The 21,149-nt window shown below is 41.8% G+C and overlaps 1 protein-coding gene across 2 annotated transcripts in view; it reads right to left on the bottom strand.

The window, feature by feature from the left end:
* Positions 1 to 20,908, bottom strand: part of HEATR3 (HEAT repeat containing 3) — a 36,580-nt gene extending 15,672 nt beyond the window's left edge. Inside the window, exons 1-11 of one of the 2 annotated variants that reach the window (XM_045533147.1) lie at positions 20,580 to 20,908; positions 20,277 to 20,449; positions 18,388 to 18,475; positions 16,890 to 17,002; positions 14,820 to 14,929; positions 12,231 to 12,371; positions 10,004 to 10,281; positions 4,915 to 5,005; positions 4,652 to 4,809; positions 4,275 to 4,357; positions 3,198 to 3,334 (exon numbers count right to left, since the gene is read on the bottom strand). In XM_045533147.1, the coding sequence (XP_045389103.1) occupies positions 3,198 to 3,334; positions 4,275 to 4,357; positions 4,652 to 4,809; positions 4,915 to 5,005; positions 10,004 to 10,281; positions 12,231 to 12,371; positions 14,820 to 14,929; positions 16,890 to 17,002; positions 18,388 to 18,475; positions 20,277 to 20,449; positions 20,580 to 20,717 (1,510 nt within the window). In that variant the 5' untranslated portion in view covers positions 20,718 to 20,908. The remainder of the gene's footprint in view (positions 1 to 3,197; positions 3,335 to 4,274; positions 4,358 to 4,651; positions 4,810 to 4,914; positions 5,006 to 10,003; positions 10,282 to 12,230; positions 12,372 to 14,819; positions 14,930 to 16,889; positions 17,003 to 18,387; positions 18,476 to 20,276; positions 20,450 to 20,579) is intronic. The other variant, XM_045533148.1, reaches the window with a different exon arrangement.
* Between the last annotated feature and the right edge of the window lie 241 nt (positions 20,909 to 21,149).

The following is a 21,149-nucleotide window of genomic DNA, read 5'->3' as shown; positions in this document are numbered from 1 at the left end:
CAGGCATGGTGGCTCACACCTGTAATCCTAACACCCTGGGAGGCCAAGATCAGCATGAGCAAGAGCAAGATCCCATTTCTACTAAAAATAGAAAAAATTAGCTGGGCATGGTGGTGCATGCCTGTAGTCCCAGCTACTCGGGAGGCTGAGGCAGGAGGATTGCTTGAGCCCGGGAGTTTGAGGTTGCTGTGAGCTAGGCTGATGCCATGGCACTCTAGCCTGGCCAACAGAGTGAGACTCTGTCTCAAAAAAAAAAAAAAAAGTACTGGGAACCAACTCTTGAATGAATGTTTATACAGAAATTTATATTTAATCAAAGCAACCATATTTTGATCTTTTAAGAATTCAGTTCTTGGACTTAATCTTGTGTCTGAGAAGGAGAAATGTTAAACTGCTTAGAATGAAATATTTGAAGAATACACTGAATGTCACACAATGTAGTCACTTTATTTGGTGGTTAGATTCCTTTTTTTTTTTTTAATTTTTGTAGAGATGAGGTCTTGCTATATTGCCCAGACTGGTCTCAAATTCCCAGGCTCAAATCATCCTTATACCTCAGCCTCCCAAAGTGCTGGGATTACAGGTATGAGCTACCACACTTGGCCTTGGTGGTTAGATTTTAAATTCAGTAAAGAGGAAGGGAAGGGAGAAGGGAAGGAAAGGGAAGAAAAGGGAAGGAAAAGGGGGAAGGGAAGAAAAGGGAAGGGAAGGGAAGGGAAGGGAAGGAGGGAAGGATAAGGGGGAAGTCAAGGGAAGGGAAAGGAAGGGAAGGGAAAGGGGAAAGGGAAGAAAAAGGGGAAAAAGAAAGGGGGAAGGGAAGAAAAAGGGGAAAGGGAAAGGGGGAAGGGAAGAGAAATGGGAAAGGGAAAGGGGGAAGGGAAGGGGGAGGAGGAAAGGAAGGGAAAGGGGGAAGCGAATGGAAAGGGGAAAGGGAAAGGAGGGGAAGGGAAGGGAAGGCAAGGTAGGGAGGGGAAGGGAGGGCAGGGGAGGGGAGGGGAAGGGAAGGGAGGAGAATGAAATGGGGAAGGGAAGAGAAGAAGGAAAGGGAAAGGGGGAGGGGAAGGGAAGGAAAGGGAAGGAGAAAGGAAGGGAAAGGGGGAAGGGAAAGGAAAGGGAGGGGAATGAAATGGGGAAAGGAAGCGAAGAAGGAAAGGAGGGAGGGAGGAAGGAGATAAGGAATGTAGGAAGGAAGGAAGTTCAAGGAAGGAATTTATATTATATCTGTGTTTTATTTCTTTCTTAAGATCAGAATGCTGGAGCTCAGTGAAACTTCAGAAATCACTTCATCTAGCCTTCTCATTGAACAAATAAGGGAACTTCTGGATGTGATATAAGCCCCAAAGCGCAGCCCTATGGTTTATTTGGGGGCCAGAAGTCTGTGGGTATCAGTCACACAAGGCACACATTTGCAATCCCCTCACACCCTTTGGAGGGCCACTTTAAAGGTTTCTCAAAATCTAACTTCCACCTGTATTTCAGGTCACTGGATAACAGAAATCTACCTTGTATCAAATATTTTATAAAATACTGGCCAGCACATGGTAGTGGAAAGGGTATAAGCTTTGGATTGAAGTTGAATTCAAACCCAGATGCCAACATTTACTAGAGCTGAACATCTCACACGTCATGGTTTATAGCTTTGAATCAGTTTTCTCATTTATGCAATGAAGATCACAACGCCTATGTCAGAGGATTAAAGGAGCTAATGTACATATGTTAAGGGCCTCACAAAGCTATGGCATTTAGTAGGTAGTACAATGTAATTTATTCTCTCTCCCCTTATTTTAAAATGCTACCATTAAAAAGAATACCTACCACTTCTGTAAGGAAAAAAAAAAAAACGGGCCAGGTGTGGTGGCTCACGCCTGTAATCCTAGCACTCTGGGAGGCCGAGGCAGGTGGATCGTTTGAGCTCAGGAGTTCGAGACCAGCCTGAGCAAGAGCGAGACCCTGTCTCTACTAAAAATAGAAAGAAATTATATGGACAACTAAAAATATATACAGAAAAAATCAGTCGGGCATAGTAGCGCATGTCTGTAGTCCCAGCTACTCTGGAGGCTGAGGCAGGAGGATCGCTTGAACCCAGGAGTTTGAGGTTGCTGTGAGCTAGGCTGATGCCACGGCACTCACTCTAGCCCGGGCAACAGAGTGAGACTCTGTCTTAAAAATAAATAAATAAATAAATTCAGTAAAGAAAGCAAGTATCTTCAAGTTTACCCTCAAAAATTCCCAAAGACACTCTGAGCCTACGGAGCTGAGAGAGCAACAAATTCACATCTCCCATGTTATCCCCATTCCAGGAACGCATGCTGGATAGCGAAATGTGGAAACTTCCTTTAATATATATATAAATACTACTTTTTCCTCTCTCTGTCTCCATCTTTTTTGTTTAGTTTGAGCTCCTCTAGTTTAACATCGTGAAGTTAAATCAGCGTCTACTGTAATGAACTATGAAAATGTGTGAGAAGAACATGCATCAAACTCTGTACAGCTAGGTCATTTAAAAATAGTTAACTCTAGTATCTCTCTAGGCTTTTGTGTACACATAAAATTAATCCTTATCGGAAACCTGTATCTAGAGACTCAGCTCCTACCATGCAAAGGTATTTGAACAAAGATAGGTATGAGACAAAAGCAAGGTGCAGAATTGTGTGGATAGTATTCTACCATTTGCCGTACAAGTGGTGCACTCTCTCTCATATTCAGAGAATCTCTCTGGAAGAATATACCAGAAACTGGTGCAACAGTGACTTGACTCTGGGAAAGGAACTGGATGGTATGGGACAAAGGAGGGAGGATTTCTACTTTACAGTGTCTAAAACTTCTGAATTTTGTACTATATGTATTCCTCAATCAAATTTAAATTTTCATAATTAAGAATAAAAGTAAAAAATAGAGAATTACCCAAATACCTTAATGAAGCCTTTATAATATTTATGATTCAACCTTAATTGGCCTGACATAACTGGATGCAAATAATTTTAATAAAAAAAGAAAATTATAACCCACAGACCTGCTTGCATACCTTGTCTTGGCTCTATACCCCTGGGCAGCTATAAATACGTGACTGTCAGTGTCTGGGAAAGGTTTCTGCAGGTTGGATGACAAACAATGTATAACTAGAAAATCCAAGTTCCTGCCCCTTCAAAATTCTGCTCCATCCGAGCAGTCTTTCACAATAAGGCCTACACATTTACCTGGTTGAGAAAAAAGCATCTGTGACAGATGCTGTGCAAGTGTCTGAAGGGCTGGGGCTCCTCCCAGGTGGTCCACATCCAGGAGAGACACAAGACTCTGGAGACACACGAGGGCTCTACATTGCACAGTGTTCATTCTGGAAAGGAAGTGAGATAATGCTGTCTATCTCAAAGCCACCCATCAGAATTCAGTATTAACTTTTAACCTAAGCTTCGGGTTCTGACTGGGGATATCTGTAAATACAAGGGGTCTACGGCAGTTAGCTAAGAAGCGCAGGGTGAACTGTTAATCTGCCAAATCAAACTGCTTGAGCATTCAAGGCCTCTGATGCACAACTCATTCATGAGTCATCAGGAATCTGTTTTTGAAAAATTTCTACACAAGGTAGCATCTTTGAAATTATTTTTAATAAATATGGCCAATATATGGTAAAGTCTACAACACAGATATAGAGTTTAAGTCGATGAAGCAAATATACACACATCTGGGATAAGAAATAGACATTGCGGGCTCCCTACAGCTCATGTTATCTCTTCCTTAAAATGTCCCACTTCCCTGACCTGTAGAGGTAACCACTATCCAGACTTCCACAGTAAACATTTCCTGTCTTTCTTTTTTTTTTTTTTTTTGTAAATAGGTTTAACACCTATATAGGCATCCCTAAACAAAATAGTTCAGTGTTGCCTGTTTCTGAATTTTGTAAAAACTGAATCACAGTGTGCATATTCTTTTGTGTCTTGCTCTTTTGGTTCAATGTAAGTTTCTTCCATGCTGTGAATGGTTCTAGTTCAGATCTTTTCACTACTATATGCATTCTACTGCATGATTATTTCAGAACCTCTGTACCCATTCTAACTCTGATAAACATCAAGGTTGTTTCCAGGTTGGGCAATATGAACTACATTGCTATGGGCATCCTCATGTGTATCCCAGGGCACATGTGAACATATTTTTCTAGAGTATATACCCAAGAGCGAAACTAGGTCTTAGGGGGAGTCGGCATCTTCTATTTAATGGTCCATGATTTCATATAATAACATAAAGACAAATGCTTTTGAAAATATGAAAGTACTTACTTTCTAATCAAAGTTTTCCAAGTGGGGTTTCTAGAACACAGGTCAACTGCAATGCTGTTTGGAAAGGCAGTTTTCTCAAAAATCTAGATTTAAAAAAGGCAGTACAGCAAAGGTTATAGAGTAGTCATTTTATAAGATTCCTTTACAAAATTCCAAAATGCGATACTTCTAAGCGAAATGGTTAGGATTGATAAGGATAGAATAACCTTTTAGCCTATTTCCAGTACTGTTATTAATAGAGTTTGGTTTTGTGTCTCAGATCTTACCATTATCTACAACCTGGAAGTGTGAGCTTAATTCTTTTTTGCACACAGAATGAATAGCTTGCTTAAGCCTTTCCCGTGCTCCACGATAAGCCTAGAAAGAAAACAGATTACCTTCTTTGGGATGAGGTAGCTGGTGAGAGCAGTGTGAATCTCATGGGAGAGGCAGAGGGGCGAGAGCAGCTGCCCACCGCACTCACTGAGGGAATTCTCCATAAACATATCGCTCTCATCACTGCTAGAAAGCTCTTCCCATTCATCATCGGAGGGATCTGGGAAGAGTGTAAACCACACAGACCCAGAATGTTTAGGAAAATCTTCACGGGAGCCCCTCTTAGCCCAGCGGATAAACGTCTAGATGTAAACTGGTAACAAACCTTCACTGCAGCACATGTTGACAATAATTTCCAGAGCAGTCTGCTGCGCTGTCAGCAATGCTATGGTCTCTCTCAGTTCCTTGTCAGTGGGCTTAAAAAAAAAAAAAGCAAACAACCAATTCTCAATATTTGGGAAAATACTTTGGTGTGAATTCCCTTAGTTAATGCCTACTAGAAGATTTCTGCACTTGGAATACAGCACATGGGGGAGGGGTAGGTGGAAGAAAGTCCTAAGGTGCTAGAAGTACAAACCAGCACTATCATTCCTCCTGGCACAGCGTAGCACACACCATCGTTAACTGGGGTTCCATCTCTCTAAACTTATTCTCTAAGTATTGCTTAGCAAGCTGGGGAGAACAGATAAACATTCAGGAATTCCGAACTGAATTCACCCTGAAACTTAACCAAATGTGTTGAGGAGGAGCTGAGCACACTAAGATTAAAATGAGTTCATTTCAGAAACAAGGCACTTACATACAATGAACCTGCTTTTAGATGCTCAGAGGCTTTCTTAGAATGGCTACATTGACAAACACTGCTAACAAGCCCTTACATGACCAACAGAGCTTGCTAGGGAACAGACAGAATTGCTTTCTGGCTTTCTTTAAAGACTACAGTAGCCAGGCGCAGTGGCTCACGCCTGTAATCCTAGCACTCTGGGAGGCTGAAGCAGGCGGATCGTTTGAGCTCAGGAGTTCGAGACCAGCCTGAGCATGAGTGAGACCCCGTCTCTACTAAAAAAAAAAAATAATAGAAAGAAATTAGCTGGACAACTAAAAATATATAGAAAAAATCAGCCGGGCATGGTGGCGCATGCCTGTAGTCCCAGCTACTCGGGAGGCTGAGGCAGTAGGATTGCTTGAGCCCAGGAGTTTGAGGTTGCTGTGAACTAGGCTGATGCCACGGCACTCTAGCCTGGCCAACAGAGTGAGACTGTCTCTCAAAAAAAAAAAAAAAAAAAGACTACAATAATGCACTTCTTTGAGAATTAAGAAAGGAGGGGACTTTTTTTTCTGAAAATACATAGTATTAACTTTATCAATCAACATTTCCTAAAAAGGGTAGTATAAATTTACATGTCCTTAACTCTCACATTGTCTATGAAAAGTAAAAAAGCCACACTGATATTCCAAAATAGGGCATGAGCTAAAAATAATGTATATTTTATTGGTTGAATGTTTCCAGATTTTGACAGTTTTCTTACTGTCTTTTTAATGGCTACATAATATTCCATTAAATGGATGCACTATAATTTACAAAGCATTTCACTAGCATGGAATCTTTCAGATTACTTGGGTATCTTATGTCCCCAATGTACTGGGTCAAAAGTTAAAAACACATTTATATATCCTGTGACATACTCCCATTTTCCTTTCCAGAATGTTCACACTTACAATCTCACCACCAACAACTTTGTGCAACAATTTAACTGCAACTTTGAACCATGTTCTTAAAAAAAAAAAAAAAATCAAACTGCTAATTTAATAACTGTGGCTCAAGGATCCCTAAATTTGTATTCCATTTATTGCCAGCAAGAATATAAAAATCATTTCTATTTGCTTTGTGTGTGATAATTCAACTAAACTAAGATTTAGGCCAGGTGCGGTGGCTCACGCCTGTAATCCTAGCACTCTGGAAGGCCAAGGCGGGTGGATCGTTTGAGGTCAGGAGTTCAAGACCAGCCTGAGCAAGAGTGAGACCCCATCTCTACTAAAAATAGAAAGAAATTATCTGGCCAACTAAAAATATATATAGAAAAAATTAGCCGGGCATGGTGGAACATGCCTGTAGTCCCAGCTACTCGGGAGGCTGAGGCAGTAGGATTGCTTAAGCCCAGGAGTTTGAGGTTGCTGTGAGCTAGGCTGACGCCACGGCACTCACTCTAGCCCGGGCAACAGAGCAAGACTGTCTCAAAAAAAAAAAATAAAAATAAAAAAATAAACTAAGATTTATTAGCGTAGACTCAAGCCTAAATAAGAAATGTTGTTGCTGAGTTCTCACCCACTTAAAATGTATCTTCATATATTTTTAACCACATCCATGTTCTGGCTTACCATGAACTCTGAAATTAAGGTCTACTTCTTTATGTAACACCTGCTCAAACATTTCCCTGCTTGTTATCAAGCTGACATAAAGAATGAATCTAGATGAAATGTTATGACATCTGATATTTGCTTCAAAATGATCAGCAGAGAAAAGGGAGAGTGAGTGGGCAAATGGATGAAATAAAACAGACCATGATTTGAAAATTGGTTAACTGTGGAAGCTGGACGGCAGTGGGGGTGGGGTACCCTACTTTTTCATGTGTTGGGGAAAAAAAAAACCTTGGGTTGAACTGCTCTTTTTTTTTTTTTTTTTTTTACATATTTATGGTTATACCTTCTTAAATTAAATGATGCAATTAAGGGGTATTCTGAATGGCTCCTGCAAAAGCCACCAGGCAGTAAGAAAGACCACAGCTGACTATAATCTGTATTCCTGGCACACATGACCACGATGCCTAGCACCCCACTGTCACTGAAACACTGGCTGGCTGGCTGACCAGCATGTTAAGCACCCAGTCCAGTCAGTGATGTTAAGAAGACTTTAGAAAGCAAGATTTTACTATGAGAAAACATTGCATTTTATAAGCATCAAAATTCCATTTTTAAGTATTACTTCTCTCCCATTCCCAGCAAGGGATTTCAGACCCTTCAACATGGTATACCTGGATCAGTCAGGACAAACAAACCTGACCAGTACAGTCAGTGGCCACAGTTGAAAAAGACCCCATTAGCATTGATTGATTACACCCCCAGTTTTCCACATACGGATATGAAACCAAGCACATTCCAGATGAAGAGATGATGTTGCTAGGGTTCTCTCTCTGTTTTCTTATAGACAGGGTCTTGCTTTGTCACCTATGCTGGAGTGCAGTGATGAAATCAGCTCACTGCAACCTCCAATTCCTGGGCTCAAGGGATCCTCCCACCTTGGCCTCCCCAGTAGCTGCGACTACAAGCATGTGCCACTTACACCTGGTTAATTTTTAAAAATTTTTTGTAGGCCGGGCGAGGTGGCTCACGCCTGTAATCCTAGCACTCTGGAAGGCTGAGGCAGGAGGATCGCTGGAGGTCAGGAGTTTGAGACCAGCCTGAGCAAGAGCGAGACCCCGTCTCTACTAAAAATAGAAAGAAATTAGCTGGACAACTAAAAATATAGAAAAAGTTAGCCGGGCATAGTGGTGCATGCCTATAGCTACTCGGGAGGCTGAGGCAGGAGGATCACTTGAGCCCAGGAGTTTGAGGTTGCTGTGAGCTAGGCTGACGCCATGGCACTCTAGCCCAGGCAACAGAGTGAGACTCTGCCTTAAAAAAAAAAAAAAAGAAAGAAAGAAATTTTTTTGTAGAGACAGGATCTTCGTATGTTGCCTAGTCTCAAACTCCTGGCCCAAAGTGATCCTCCCACCCCAGCCTCCCAAAGCACCAGGAGTACAGGTGAGAGCCACCAGCTCTGGCCACAGGGCTCTTTACAAACACTCCTGGAGGACAAGGTGCACAGCCATGCTTTCGTCCATCTTGCTTCACTGATTTTAAATTCTACTTAAACCAAGTCAGAGGCATAAGTGAGAGGACGAGTGAATCTGGGGTTCAAATATATGCCCTGAACACCAAAAGGGGGTGCTATGACTTTTAAGCCACTTCAAGATTTGTAAAGCTGGGTGAGGAGGCACACGCCCTGTAGCCCCACCTATTTGGGAGGCTGAGGTGGGAGGATTGCCTAAGTACAGAAGTTTGAGTCCAGCCTGGGCAACATAGCGAGATCCTGTCTCATAATTTAAAAAAAAAAATAAAAAGATTTGCCAGCAACTTAAGGACAAGATGGCCTCCTCATTTCTGTATTTGCCCCATCATTTACCATGATGGTTTGCACTCATGCGTTCTTCATATGGGGGCGGAGGAGGATGATGATTTCTTTAAAACTCTGTCAATTTATGCTTCCCAAGACTTCACAAATAGCTGAGAACCAAATCAATGACTGAATACCTTTCACAACAGCAACCAAGACTTCACGAATGCAAGAAAGCAGAGAGGACATGAATCGCATTCTCCCAGTTCAGACTTAACGTCTTCTTTCAGCAGCTTCCTGACTGGTCTCCCTGCTGCCAGGCCCTTACATTCTCCCTCCATCCGCTGCCTGAGTGATCTCTCTGAACAACACTAACCTGCATTTTCTTATCTCATCCTTTGAGACAGCTGAGGTATTCTGCCCAGAAAGTCTTCTGACAGCCTCCTCCTTTCCTCTCCCATCAGGGCTGAGCCATGTGTACCTCGTCTACAGAAACTACTCCCTTAGAAATCTGTGCGCAGCCCTATGACTGTTCTTAGCATAGGCCTATAACCCCGAGAAGCACAGTAAACGTGCACCTGAACAAATAAAGCTTAACTCACTGTCCTGTCTTCCTATTTATTTGCTCTAATCCTTAGGGGAAACGTTTTCCCAAAGTATGGCTCCATCTCTGCTAACTTGTCTCAGCCAAAACGATTCCTGTACCCAAGATTTCCCACCTCACCCCCACATCACACCACCAGCACAAGTAGACCACAACTGCCCAATCTGCAAAAACTACAAAACATTTAACGCACAATCACCCAACCTCTTCTGCTCAGTGGCAGAGAAATGGTTTGGCTTGCCACCTTGATAAGGCTAAACACTAAAATAAAAGAGACAAGAATGCAAGAGACAATTCAGGCAAAGTACAAATTCCTTTAGTTTGAAGACAGTCTGGCACACAGTACATAACAGAAGTGGGGAGACACAAAAGTTAGGAAGATGACTGTGTACTTTTAAAGTGTTCCAAACGGATAAGTCTATCCCATCTTTGAAATCTTCTCCTGTATGTAAGAGTATCATCTTACAAGAGATTCTTTTCCCCCTTGGGAGTAAATTTCTAATGTTATAATGAGAGTTGATGGGAAAATATGGCTGATTTTTAAGGAAATTCACTTTATGGTTTATTTTGCTATAACATTTTTCTATAAAGCTAAGGATATCTATTGAAAGAAAACAGTTGTATTATTTCATGCTTGAGAGCATCAGTTTGACTTACTGGAAGTAAATCTGAAGCAAAAGTTTTCCTTCTGATTTTTCTCTTATGAGGAATTTCTTCCATTTCATCATCTTCAATCAAATCATCACCATTAGCATTCTCTAATATTTCCTCAGTCTCTGCTAGGGTTTTTAACCTTTGGGTTTCAGCCTCCTTCATTCGAATAACTGTTTCACCAGCATCCATTTCCAAAACTTCAGATAAGATCTTTAGTATGGCATTTATGATTTCTGCTTGACTCTTGCATGGAATAATGTCCTTTAGATTCCAAATTGTGCCTGGTAAAAAATGAACACAAGGTTGAGAACTGCCTGTGAAATCTTTAAGTTTAGTTTCCATGAGACTGGTGCTTTTAACTCAGGTGTAATTTCAAAAAATCTCAACTCTACTGCTTTTGTTTTTATTAAATGTCATAAGGTATTGCACAGAGCCAGCACCTTTTGTTATAACCCTCCACAATCATCTCCCTTTTTTGGCACACAATGCCTTTCTCTGATGTACCATTTATCAGCAAACCAAGAGAACCCGATCAAGTTTCTTTCAAAATGACAAAGTGAGCTGCCTTGCTTCCTTTCATCATAACCTAAGCTGTTCTCAGTAGATTCTTATATTCCAAGAGTAGAATGGAATGTACTAACATTCCAGGGTCTCATGTACAAACCAGAGAGCACGGTTTTTTTCTTTTTTTTCTTTTTTGAGACAGAGTCTAGCTTTGTTGTCTAGGCTACTGGGCTAGAGTGCCGTGGCGTCAGCCTAGCTCACAGCAACCTCAAATTCCTAGGTTCAAGTGATCCTCCTGCCTCAGCCTCCAGAGTAGCCAGGACTACAGATGCACACCACCATGCCTGGCTAATTTTTTTATTGTTAGTAGAGATGGGATCTTGCTCTTGCTTAGGCTGGTCTTGAACTCCTGAGCTCAAGCGATCCTCCCACCTCAGCTTCCCAGAGTGGTAGAATTACAGGCGTGAGCCACTGTGCCCGGCCTTGAAAGCAGGTTTTTTACTCACAGTAGACAAAAGGTAGGAGCAACCCAACTGTCCATCGATGGATGAATGTATTAAACAAAATGTAGTATACACACATCATGAAATACTATTTAGCATTACAAAGGAAGAAAAACCTAACACGTGCTACAATAGGATGCACCTTGAGGACATTATGCTAAGTGAAATAACCCAGTTACAAAAAGACAAATACTGTAATGATTCCACTTATATGAGGTATCTAGAGCAGTCAAATTCACCGAATCATTGGTGATTTCCAGGGGCTGGTGGGAGGGGCAAAATGGGAAAAATTCTTGCTTAAAGGGTATAGTTTAAGTTTTCCAAGATGAAAAGAGTTCTGGAGATTTGTTACATAACAATCTGAATACAGTTTACATCACTGAATTACACATGTAGAAATTATTAAGATCATAAATTTTATGTGTATTTGCCACAATTAAGGCCACAGGGCAAGAGGAACATATATACAAAAGCTGAATAAAGTACATTCTACTAAACAGACCATATCATTTCTTTTTTCTGCAAAAGGGTTGGTGGGAAAGAACTTGAAAACTAAGTGGTCAAGTCTTGAATGCCCCAGAGCGAATTTCTAAAATCACTGCTTCATAAATAAGAGGGGATCCTAACAACAGCATTTCTTTATCAGATAAGAGTAGTTTGTTAAATTAAACAACAATTTATTCTATAAGGCTTCACAACTATGGACAACTGTTTGAATTGAGGGTCTCCACTTAAATATTAAAATTTTAACAGACATAAGCACAAAAGGCCCTGATGTGGTGAAACCAAAGAATGACTCAACTTTGGCACCACCCACTATCCATTCCAAGTTACTAAAAAGGTACACAATCTCGGCCGGGCGCGGCAGCTCACGCCTGTAATCCTAGCACTCTGGGAGGCCGAGGCGGGTGGATCACTAGAGGTCAGGAGTTCGAGACCAGCCTGAGCAAGAGCGAGACCGCGTCTCTACTAAAAAAATAGAAACAAATTAGCTGGCCAACTAAAATATATATAGAAAAAATTAGCCGGGCATGGTGGCACATGCCTGTAGTCCCAGCTACTCGGGAGGCTGAGGCAGTAGGATTGGTTAAGCCCAGGAGTTTGAGGTTGCTGTGAGCTAGGCTGACGCCACAGCACTCACTCTAGCGCGGGCAACACAGCGAGACTCTGTCTCAAAAAAAAAAAAAAAAAAAGGTACACAATCTCACAGGGCTAAATGTTACCTGCCACCAATGTTTTCAACAGACGGTATTCCAGGGACTTGACAGGAGAGAGCATTGCTGATTCCAGCACATGCAATGCTTCAGCACTGAAACATTTCAGTAGCTCTGGGTTATCTTCGGTCACTGTCTGCAAACAATATGCTATAAAACAAAAAATAAATATTTAGAACCAAGTGAATTCTGCTTACATCATATAACTCATCAAAAAAAATTCACACCTTTACCACTTCTTTAGACATATGTAGCTTTTGTAGAATACATACGCTTTACCAAAGACGGTTTATTAAAATGTGTTTATTAAAATCAATAGTGTAAAAGATCTTTTTTCTTTTCTTTAAAAATTTTTAACCCTTTAAAGAACTATACTTTTATAAAGTACAATTAAAAGGCTCTTAAACATTGTGGCAATGTGAAATTACCATAAACATTTATAGAAGTTTATCCTCAATTTATGTAGTTATCACAGATTAGAAGCAAACAGCCACAGACCACACTCATAGTAATTCCGTTGTTGATAAAAAGTTCTAGGGTTTGGGGGAACTCTGGCTTCCTTTAAATTCATCATGACTGTAAAATTTAGGGTTATTTCTGGTGAATCAATAGTTCTTTAAGAAATAAAAGTCATTTTACATAAACATATGAGCAAATTAAAAAATAAGGGCCAGGCCTGGTGGCTCATGCCTGTAATCCCAGCACTTTGAGAGGCCCAGGCAGGAGGATTGCTTGCGGCCAGGAGTTTGAGACCAACCAGCCTGGGCAATAGGGCGAGATCCCATTTCTACAAAACGAAAATAAAAAAATTAGCTGGGTGTGGTGGTATGTGGCTGTAGTCCCAGCTACTTGGAAGGCTGAAGCAGGAGGATCTCCTGAGCCCAGGAATTCAAAGTTATGGTGTGCTAGGATCGTGCCACCATACTGGGCTACAGAGTAAGACCCTGTCTCTAAAAAAACGAAAAAGACAAAGAGGTAAAAATAGTATGGATAGTCAAATGCATGCTACTACTGTCATCTAGTTTGGTTCCCAAATTACATTTGTATACAAATCCATGTATATGCATATATGTACACATACATATATCCAAATGTCATTTTTTTTTATTAAGAGACTAAATTCACTTTAGCAAAAAGCCAAGATAAGCTGTGATTGCTACCATAAAGACGATGCAAGGTCAAAGAAAGTTATATTAACACATACATAGGATGGAATCTTGTAAGTTCACTTTACTTTTAAAAAATTTTTTAAAATTTTTATAAAGACAGGTTCTCACTATGTTGCCCAGGCTGGTCTTGAACTCCTGGCCTCAACCAATCCTTCTGCCTGGGCCATCCAAAAGTGCTGGGATTACAGGTGTGAGCCAAGAGGCTCAGCCAAGTAAGCCCTGCTTGACTTTCAAAAAAGAAACATGTTTAAAAAATCATGAATCTAACTCAATGCAGAAGGAAAACACTATTAAACAGGCAAAAATGACTTTATTCTGATTCATTTCAAAAAAGTTCATTAGAGGAGAAAAAAACTAAAAACCCCTAAATCTACAGGACTGAAGACACAAAAATATAATGAAAGTGAAGTTTTTCTTTTAAAAGGGAGGAATTAACTTACCTGAAATTCTCTTATTGTAATAAAAACTGTCCTGAGATTAAAACTCATCTACCAATTTCCTAAAAACAGCTGAACTGTTTTTAAAATCTCCATTTACTTATAACCCCCATCCCTCATCAGGATTCCATTTTGAAAAACTGATTTTTAAAATTTTCCCAGCAGTATTTATTCCACTATTTTTTTTCTGTTTTATTCTCTTAAAAGTATCCATTAGAGCCAAGAGAAACAGCGGTAAGGAGGGTGTACTTCTTCCTTGGTAGGAGAAATGCACAGTTAAATAAATGACCGCTGGATGCCCGCCATTACGATGGGTAGGAAAGACATGCTTTTCATCAGTGATTTCTCCACTCTCACCCAGAATTCTGTTGAGCTGCCCACCCTCTGGTTTCTGTCTCCTCTCCCTGCTGAGCTGAGAGTTCCCAGCGGCTCCCTTCCCAGTAAAGAGAAGGCAAGGCAGCCAAGGCTGCTGGAGTTGCTGGATTTTGCTTCCCCATCTCAAGGAAGGGACAGGGGCCTAAGTGAAATTTCAGTCACTTCTTCTCCCCTCTCTCTCTCAAAAATAAAAGAAAAAAAAAAAAGCAGGCTATCAGTTTTCTGTTGGAACTATGAGACAGTAGTTCAAAACATTTAAGTAAGTCTAGATTCCAGTTAACTTTGGCTTACAGGCCTGGCAGTTGTAGGCTACTGTTTCTTAGTAAATGGAGATGAAAACTTCAAGAATTAATAAAGGCTTCTAAGAATGGTAACAGACTAGAAACCAAATATGCTCACATAATTACCTTTCCCCCTTCCAGAGCCAAAAGCAGGAAAACTGTATTAAGTATTAATCACAGACTTTAAAAGACTAAGAACAAACAGAACTCAGCTACACATTTATATATGATAAGAAAAAAAAAATCACTCCTGCAGAATAAACATACTATATCTGAATAAAGATTTTTGAATAAGGCTACACATACTTAATAAATCATCACCTTTTCTTCACTTACCTACTGAAATAGCCAGGTCAACATTGGTGGAAAACCTACTTAAATACTTTAATACAATCTCCAAACACCCTTCTTTGTTGAATATAGATACTGCTCTACTACTGCATTCACTAAATTGAAGGGGAAAAAAAAGTTTTACTATTCACATTTTAACATTAAGAAATCAACCATAGAAATCCAAAGAAAAAAAATCAGGCTTCATTAACCAGAGATTTGAAGTCAAACACCCACCATTTTTATAGATGAAGAAACTAATGCCCATCCCTTTTCACTGTACATAAAAAGAACTGGCTATCTGTATTTTATTTCTGTCATGGTGGGGCCTTTTAACCAATCTCTTTACCACGATGCCAGTTTCCTTACAGAAGGTTAGAGCTGGAAGAGATCTTACAAATCACGTAATCCAACTCCCCATTTTATAGATGAGGAGAATCAGGCCCCAAATGGTGATGTGATCCATCCAAAGATCACAAATTTGGTGAGTGGTAGAGCTCGGCCCAGCGTCTAGGTTCCTTGGGTCCAGCCTACGGTTCTTTCTTTCCATCATACCACAGCAATAATAAATTAAAGTAAGGACAAAAGGCCTCCATATTTATCAAACAAAAAGCACAAATTTAAAAGAAAATATTATAAAATCATATTTTATTCATTCCTTTTAAACCTTGGTTATAATTTCATCAAGCAGAATTTTCAGTCTGCAACAGAGAAATTACTATAATTATTTTTGAAATTACATTACATTTTAATAAAATTCAAAAAGCTATCAATGTTATTAATAAAAGCATATACACTAAATACAGTGTAAATAAAGCTAATAATTTATCCATGTTTCCAGAGAAAGGTTATTCTCTACATATACCACATACACACGACACACTACTAGCTAACACAGCTGACTAAACTACTAACTTAAATCTGTTATCTCAGGAAAAATATTTTCTGTCTGCAATCTTTTTATATATTCAGTTACTGCAGCATTGAAGGATCCCACAGTACAGTGAGAAAGGATAAGGCATACATGTGTAAAGATAATCTAAAATATAAACTATGAAACAAAAATGTCAAGAGCTATGGTAACTATAAATGATACAGACAGGGCTCACAGGCACTCAGGAAAGAGAAATCACCTTGGAGACATATTCAGACTGTTTTCAGAGAAAAGACTTTAATTTCCAAGTCCAACAGTTTATGTAAGTTACAGTTATCCAATGCACAGAAAAAGAGCCTCCATCAGTTTCCTCAAATGCTATCTCCTCAAATCTGATCTCTCCAATATTTCCGGTGAAATGCATCCACTAGTTTAAAATGAAATCACAGGAAAGTTCAAATTGCTATGTAGGTAGCTTTTCTGGATCCAACTTAATCTTGTATCCTAAGAAACACCTGAGCTTTTGGGTCAGCCATTATAATCACTGCTGACTGAAAATAAGGAACTCTGACAGAATCTTCCTAGAAATGTGGGACATAAAATGGGGCAGAAAAAAGTAAACCCAGGTTGTGTTTCTAGCCATTTTCATTCCTAGCAGCAAGTCAACTCTACCCCAACCACTGCTACAATCATGACCTGGACAAGTGGCCTTCTTCCTAATGGGGCCTTCCTACTCAGGCGTACACTCCCATGCAAATGGTAACTGCCAGGGAAGCTGGCCTGCTTAAATCCTTTGTGTGTCCCCTTCTCATTCCAGATGCCAAAACAAAGCAGCTACCAAACTGGGGCCTAACTAGCTTTAAAGACAAGTGCTGCTTAGGGCATGCAGGCAGCTGGGGCGAAAGGAGGAACAGTAGGTGATAATGGTCATGATTCCTCTTATTTTTGTCAGTAGCAATGTCTGGAGAGATGAGATCTAAAACAAACAAACAAAAAACAAACAAAAGATGTAGTGATGCTATGAGGAAAAGGGACTGGGAAGGAGGGGTGATCTCAGATCACCCGATACTACCTCCTACCAAGTATTAACACCATGGATTCAAAGACCTACCAAGGGGAACAGAGATTCCTATGCAGTTTAACAGAAAGAGCAGCAGCCCGAGTAGTGTGCAGCAGGAGGCTGTGTTTGGAAAGCATCTTACCATATATTCCATAGTACGTTCACAGCCTCATTGGCTATGTTCTCAATAGAGTTTCTGTTCTGATCTTTTTTCTTCTGTGGAGACGTCTCATTTGAATCCAGTCCAGCACTACACTGTAACCAAATATCATGATTAGCACCCTGGCTCAAAAGAATAACTAAACAAAAAGGCTAATGATAGTGATGAATCAAAAAACTAAACACCAGAAATTATAGTGGTTAACAAGTCAATCAAATTCTCATAAGCAGTGCAATTCCCACAACCCTGCTTCCCTTTTGGCAAGAAATACAGATAAGGAAGGTCCTCAAGTCATTGTGAAAATCAGATATGAAGCATTTCACATTTTAAATCAAAGCAAAAAGTCAATAAAAAGTATTTTACCTAATGTAATAAAAGATAATAAAGAAGGCAAAGAAAGATAAAATAAAAGCTAACATCTAGATAGCACCTTCTAAGGCACTATTCTAAGCACTTTACATATATGAACTCATTTAAACTCTACAACAAACCTATGAGGTAGATGAACTATTATCCCCAATCTCCAGCTACAAATAGGAAACTGAGGTACAGGGAGGTTGGTGAACGTATAGCTTAGTATGTGTTGAAGTTGGATTCAGATCCAGACATTCTGGCTCCAAAGCTGGTACTGTTAAGCCCCGCTAGTATAGTCCAGGGCACCCACTAAAGCAGGGCTTTGCAATCTAGGTACTAGTAACATTGTGGACCAGATGATTTTTTGTGTGTGCACTGTGGGATATTTAGCAGCATCTTGGTTTCTTCCCACTGGATGCCAGTGGCAACCCTTACACCCAAGCTCTCTAACAACCAAAGATGTCTCCAGCTACTGCCAAACATCCCCTGTAGAGCAAAATCATACCCAGCTGAGAATCACTGCTCTAAAAAGAACAGGACTGATGCCTCTCATCAAAACTGGATATCCTTTATATAGCTTTAAGTGATAATTGCCCATAAATATGGAATAGTGGACCAGAAACATCAGAGAGAGAGCTCCTTAACCGCTAAAGTATATTACGCACTAAGACTGGCATGATATTAAATATGAGAACTTAATGCAATCTTCATGACAAGTTCCTTACGTCTGTGCCCCAGCTTCATCATTTTTAAAATGGGAATAATATCTGCCTCATAGGATACTGTAAGGATAGGATTAAATAATATGCAAAACATAAATCTGACACATAAATAAGCAATCAATAAGTACTAATTATTTTCACCATAAGAAATTTAAAGTTTAAAGGAATTAGTATGTATAGTTTTAGGAAGGTCTTTTTCAACTATCAAATAAATAAAGGCAGTAGATACAAAATAGAGATTGGTATCAATGAGAGTAGAGCTGTTTCCAAGAAATGAAATTCCCACACAATGTTACAAGAGAAGACAAATGTAACTAACACCAAAGTACTAAAAAAAGGCCTAAGTGTGCATCCTAAAAGCTACATTTGGAAGCTGCCATCAAGATACTTTGTAAACTGCATACCTCTTTTAGCAGTGCAACCAGAGGAGTCATGATATCCTTAGTCACCATGTCATCACACACTTCAAAACCTCCACAAGCACTCAGATTTCTACATAAGAAGTTTAAAACATGTTTTACTTTCATGTCACAAAGCACAATTAAACTCTCAAATTTATTTCTATTTTTAACCACACTTAAGGTTTCCCAGAGGAAATCACTGATTATTTCTGTCATATGCTGGAGAACTAACCCACACAATTCCCACCTGTTCTGATCCTTGCTGTACAAGATGTAAAAAAAAAAAAAAAAAAAAAAAAAAGACTTTGTCATGTAACAACTTAGTTCTGAGGTCTGAGACAGTACATGTGCATGGCCACAGGAAAGGGAGAGGGGAGAAGACTTTCCCCATTCAATATGAATAAAGCACATGTGTATGAAGGGACCTTTTCTTGGAATCAAGACTGCAAGGGCAGCAAGGTGAGGCTACTGGGAATGACCTCCTAAAGCAGCCCTGGCTAAATTTAATTTTATTGGAAAGACATTACTTGCCTTCTGAGAGTACAGCACTGCACTAGGCTCTAAGGATACGGAGATAAGTCAGAAGATGCCCCCACAATCTTCCAGGAGCGCCCAGTTTGTGTATGTTTTTGTGGGAAGGGTAGAGCTTCTCACATGCTGTTTCCTCCTCAGTGGTAGGATTCCACCCCTCCTCCATAAGTGGTTAATCCCCACTCACAGCTCAGATCTCACTTCAAATACCACTCACTCAGGGTTTCCTTCCCTGAACCTCCATTTATACCCTCTCATAGCGTCCTCTGTAATTACTATTGGTTGTAATTATTCACTTATGTGATTATTTGGTTAATGTTTGTGTCCCTCAATCGACTCTAAGATTAAGGACACAAATTATATCTGTCTTGTTCACTATCCCATGCCCACAGCCTAGCCCAATGCCTGGCACACAGTAGGCACTCGCTATATATTTGCTAAGTCAATGGAAGAAACATTAAATAATAAATAGAGCTATCAGAACTACAAATATTAACTTCTACTCTTGCCCCCTCTACAGTCCATTCTCTGCACAGCCACTAGAGTGGCCTTTTGAAAAGGCAATTTAGATCATGTCACTCTCTTGCTTGGCGTAAGTCCTTCAGCCCTACACCACCCTCCATCTCGTGCATCTCATCCCTCCAGCCTCTGCTCATACTCTACTCCCCACCCCACACTACTCGGCCCCACTGGGCTTTCTGCTCCTTAACCATGCCAAGCCGCTTGCTGCCTTGCTTCCTCGCTGTTGCTGTTCCCTCTATGGGGAATCCTCTTCCCCTATTTTCCCATGACTGGTGCTCGCGTCCTTCAAATATAGATTCATAAATATCACCTATACCGCACCCAATCTAAACCTCCCACTCCCAAATCATCACCATCTCATTTTTCCATAGTAATTCTAGCTAATACTATGTTTTATCTTTTTACTAGTTTCTGCCTCCCCATCAGCATAGCTTCTGCCAAGACAGGGATCCTGGTTGTCTTGCTCAACGTCCTGCCTATTCCAAATCCCCTGCACCTAGAGCAACTCCTGGCACAGACTGGAAGAACCAGGGGACTCTATGGAGGGTTCTTGGAGAGGACAAAATAGGCACCAGGCGTGAGGGCAAGACGCCTCGTAGGTGGCTGCTGCAGGTGAAAGGTGAAGCAGCCAGGTGGACAGGTGGAATACCAGTGGTCCTCTGGAGCCTGGAGACGGGGTTCAAGTTACCCCCTCTGCAAACGCGAGTCCCGGGGTAGGTTACTCGTCCTCCCAGCTATCGCGGACAATCGCCGGAAGACGAACGGGAGACCGGCACAGTGCCTGGCGCACGGAAAGTGCTGACTGCCGCGGTGGGCACCGCCCCGGACCCCCGGCTCACCTGAGCGCGCCGGCCGCCGTCTCCCGGACAGCCAGGCTGGGGTCGAGCAGCAGCGGCCCGAGCCGGCGCACAGCGTCGCGGCGTGTCAGGCCCGGGAGCGCCGGCCTCTGTTGCACCAGCCGGGCCAGCCCCGCGCAGGCGCACTCGCGGACCTCGGCGCTCGGGTGCTGGAGCTGCGGGCGGGAGCGGGGCGTCAGAGGGCGCGCAGTGCGCACGCTCGCCGGGGCCGCGGGGCCGCGAGGGGTTCTGCGCCGGCCCGCCCCCGCCCCCGCCCCCGCGGGCCCGGCGCAGCCCCCGCCTCACCTTTTCTAGCAGCTCCGCCGCCGGCCCGTCGTCCTCCTCGCCGCCTGTCCCGTTCGCCGCCGCGGCAGCCTCGACCTGACAGTCGCCCGTAGGGGAGAACTGAGGGCGCCTGAAGCGCTTCGTCCGGCTCTTGCCCATGGCGATGTGCGCTGTGGGGACAGGCCGAGAGAGGAGGGAAGCAGCAGGTGGAGAAGGCTGCCAAGCAGGTGACAGGGCCTTACCGCCAAGGGGACTTCGTGCCACTGCTCAGCCGGGCCGGCTGACGGCCCGAGCACACATGGGGAAGCAGTGCGCAGGCGCGCGCCGAGGAGAGAGCTGGCGCGGGGATTGCGCAGGCGCAGAAGGGGTGTGGGCGGGGCCGGCCCTGGCGGAGGGGCGGGGCAGGTGCGTTTTCTGGGGAAGGGAGCGGCTGGCTTGAACTGTAACCCGCGTTCCGCAGCCACCCGCCAGGTGATGTTTGTCAAGTTACTGAACCACGCTAAACCTTTATTCCCATAATAATAAAACGATATAGGGATATCTAACTCGCAAGGATATTAGGAGTCTATAAATAAAATTATGTAAAGCTCT

The sequence above is a fragment of the Lemur catta genome, chromosome 20, assembly GCF_020740605.2.
Source record: "Lemur catta isolate mLemCat1 chromosome 20, mLemCat1.pri, whole genome shotgun sequence".
Lineage (NCBI taxonomy): Eukaryota > Metazoa > Chordata > Mammalia > Primates > Lemuridae > Lemur > Lemur catta.
The sequence above is the reverse complement of the archived record's forward strand: the minus strand, read 5'-3'. Positions and strand labels throughout refer to the sequence as shown.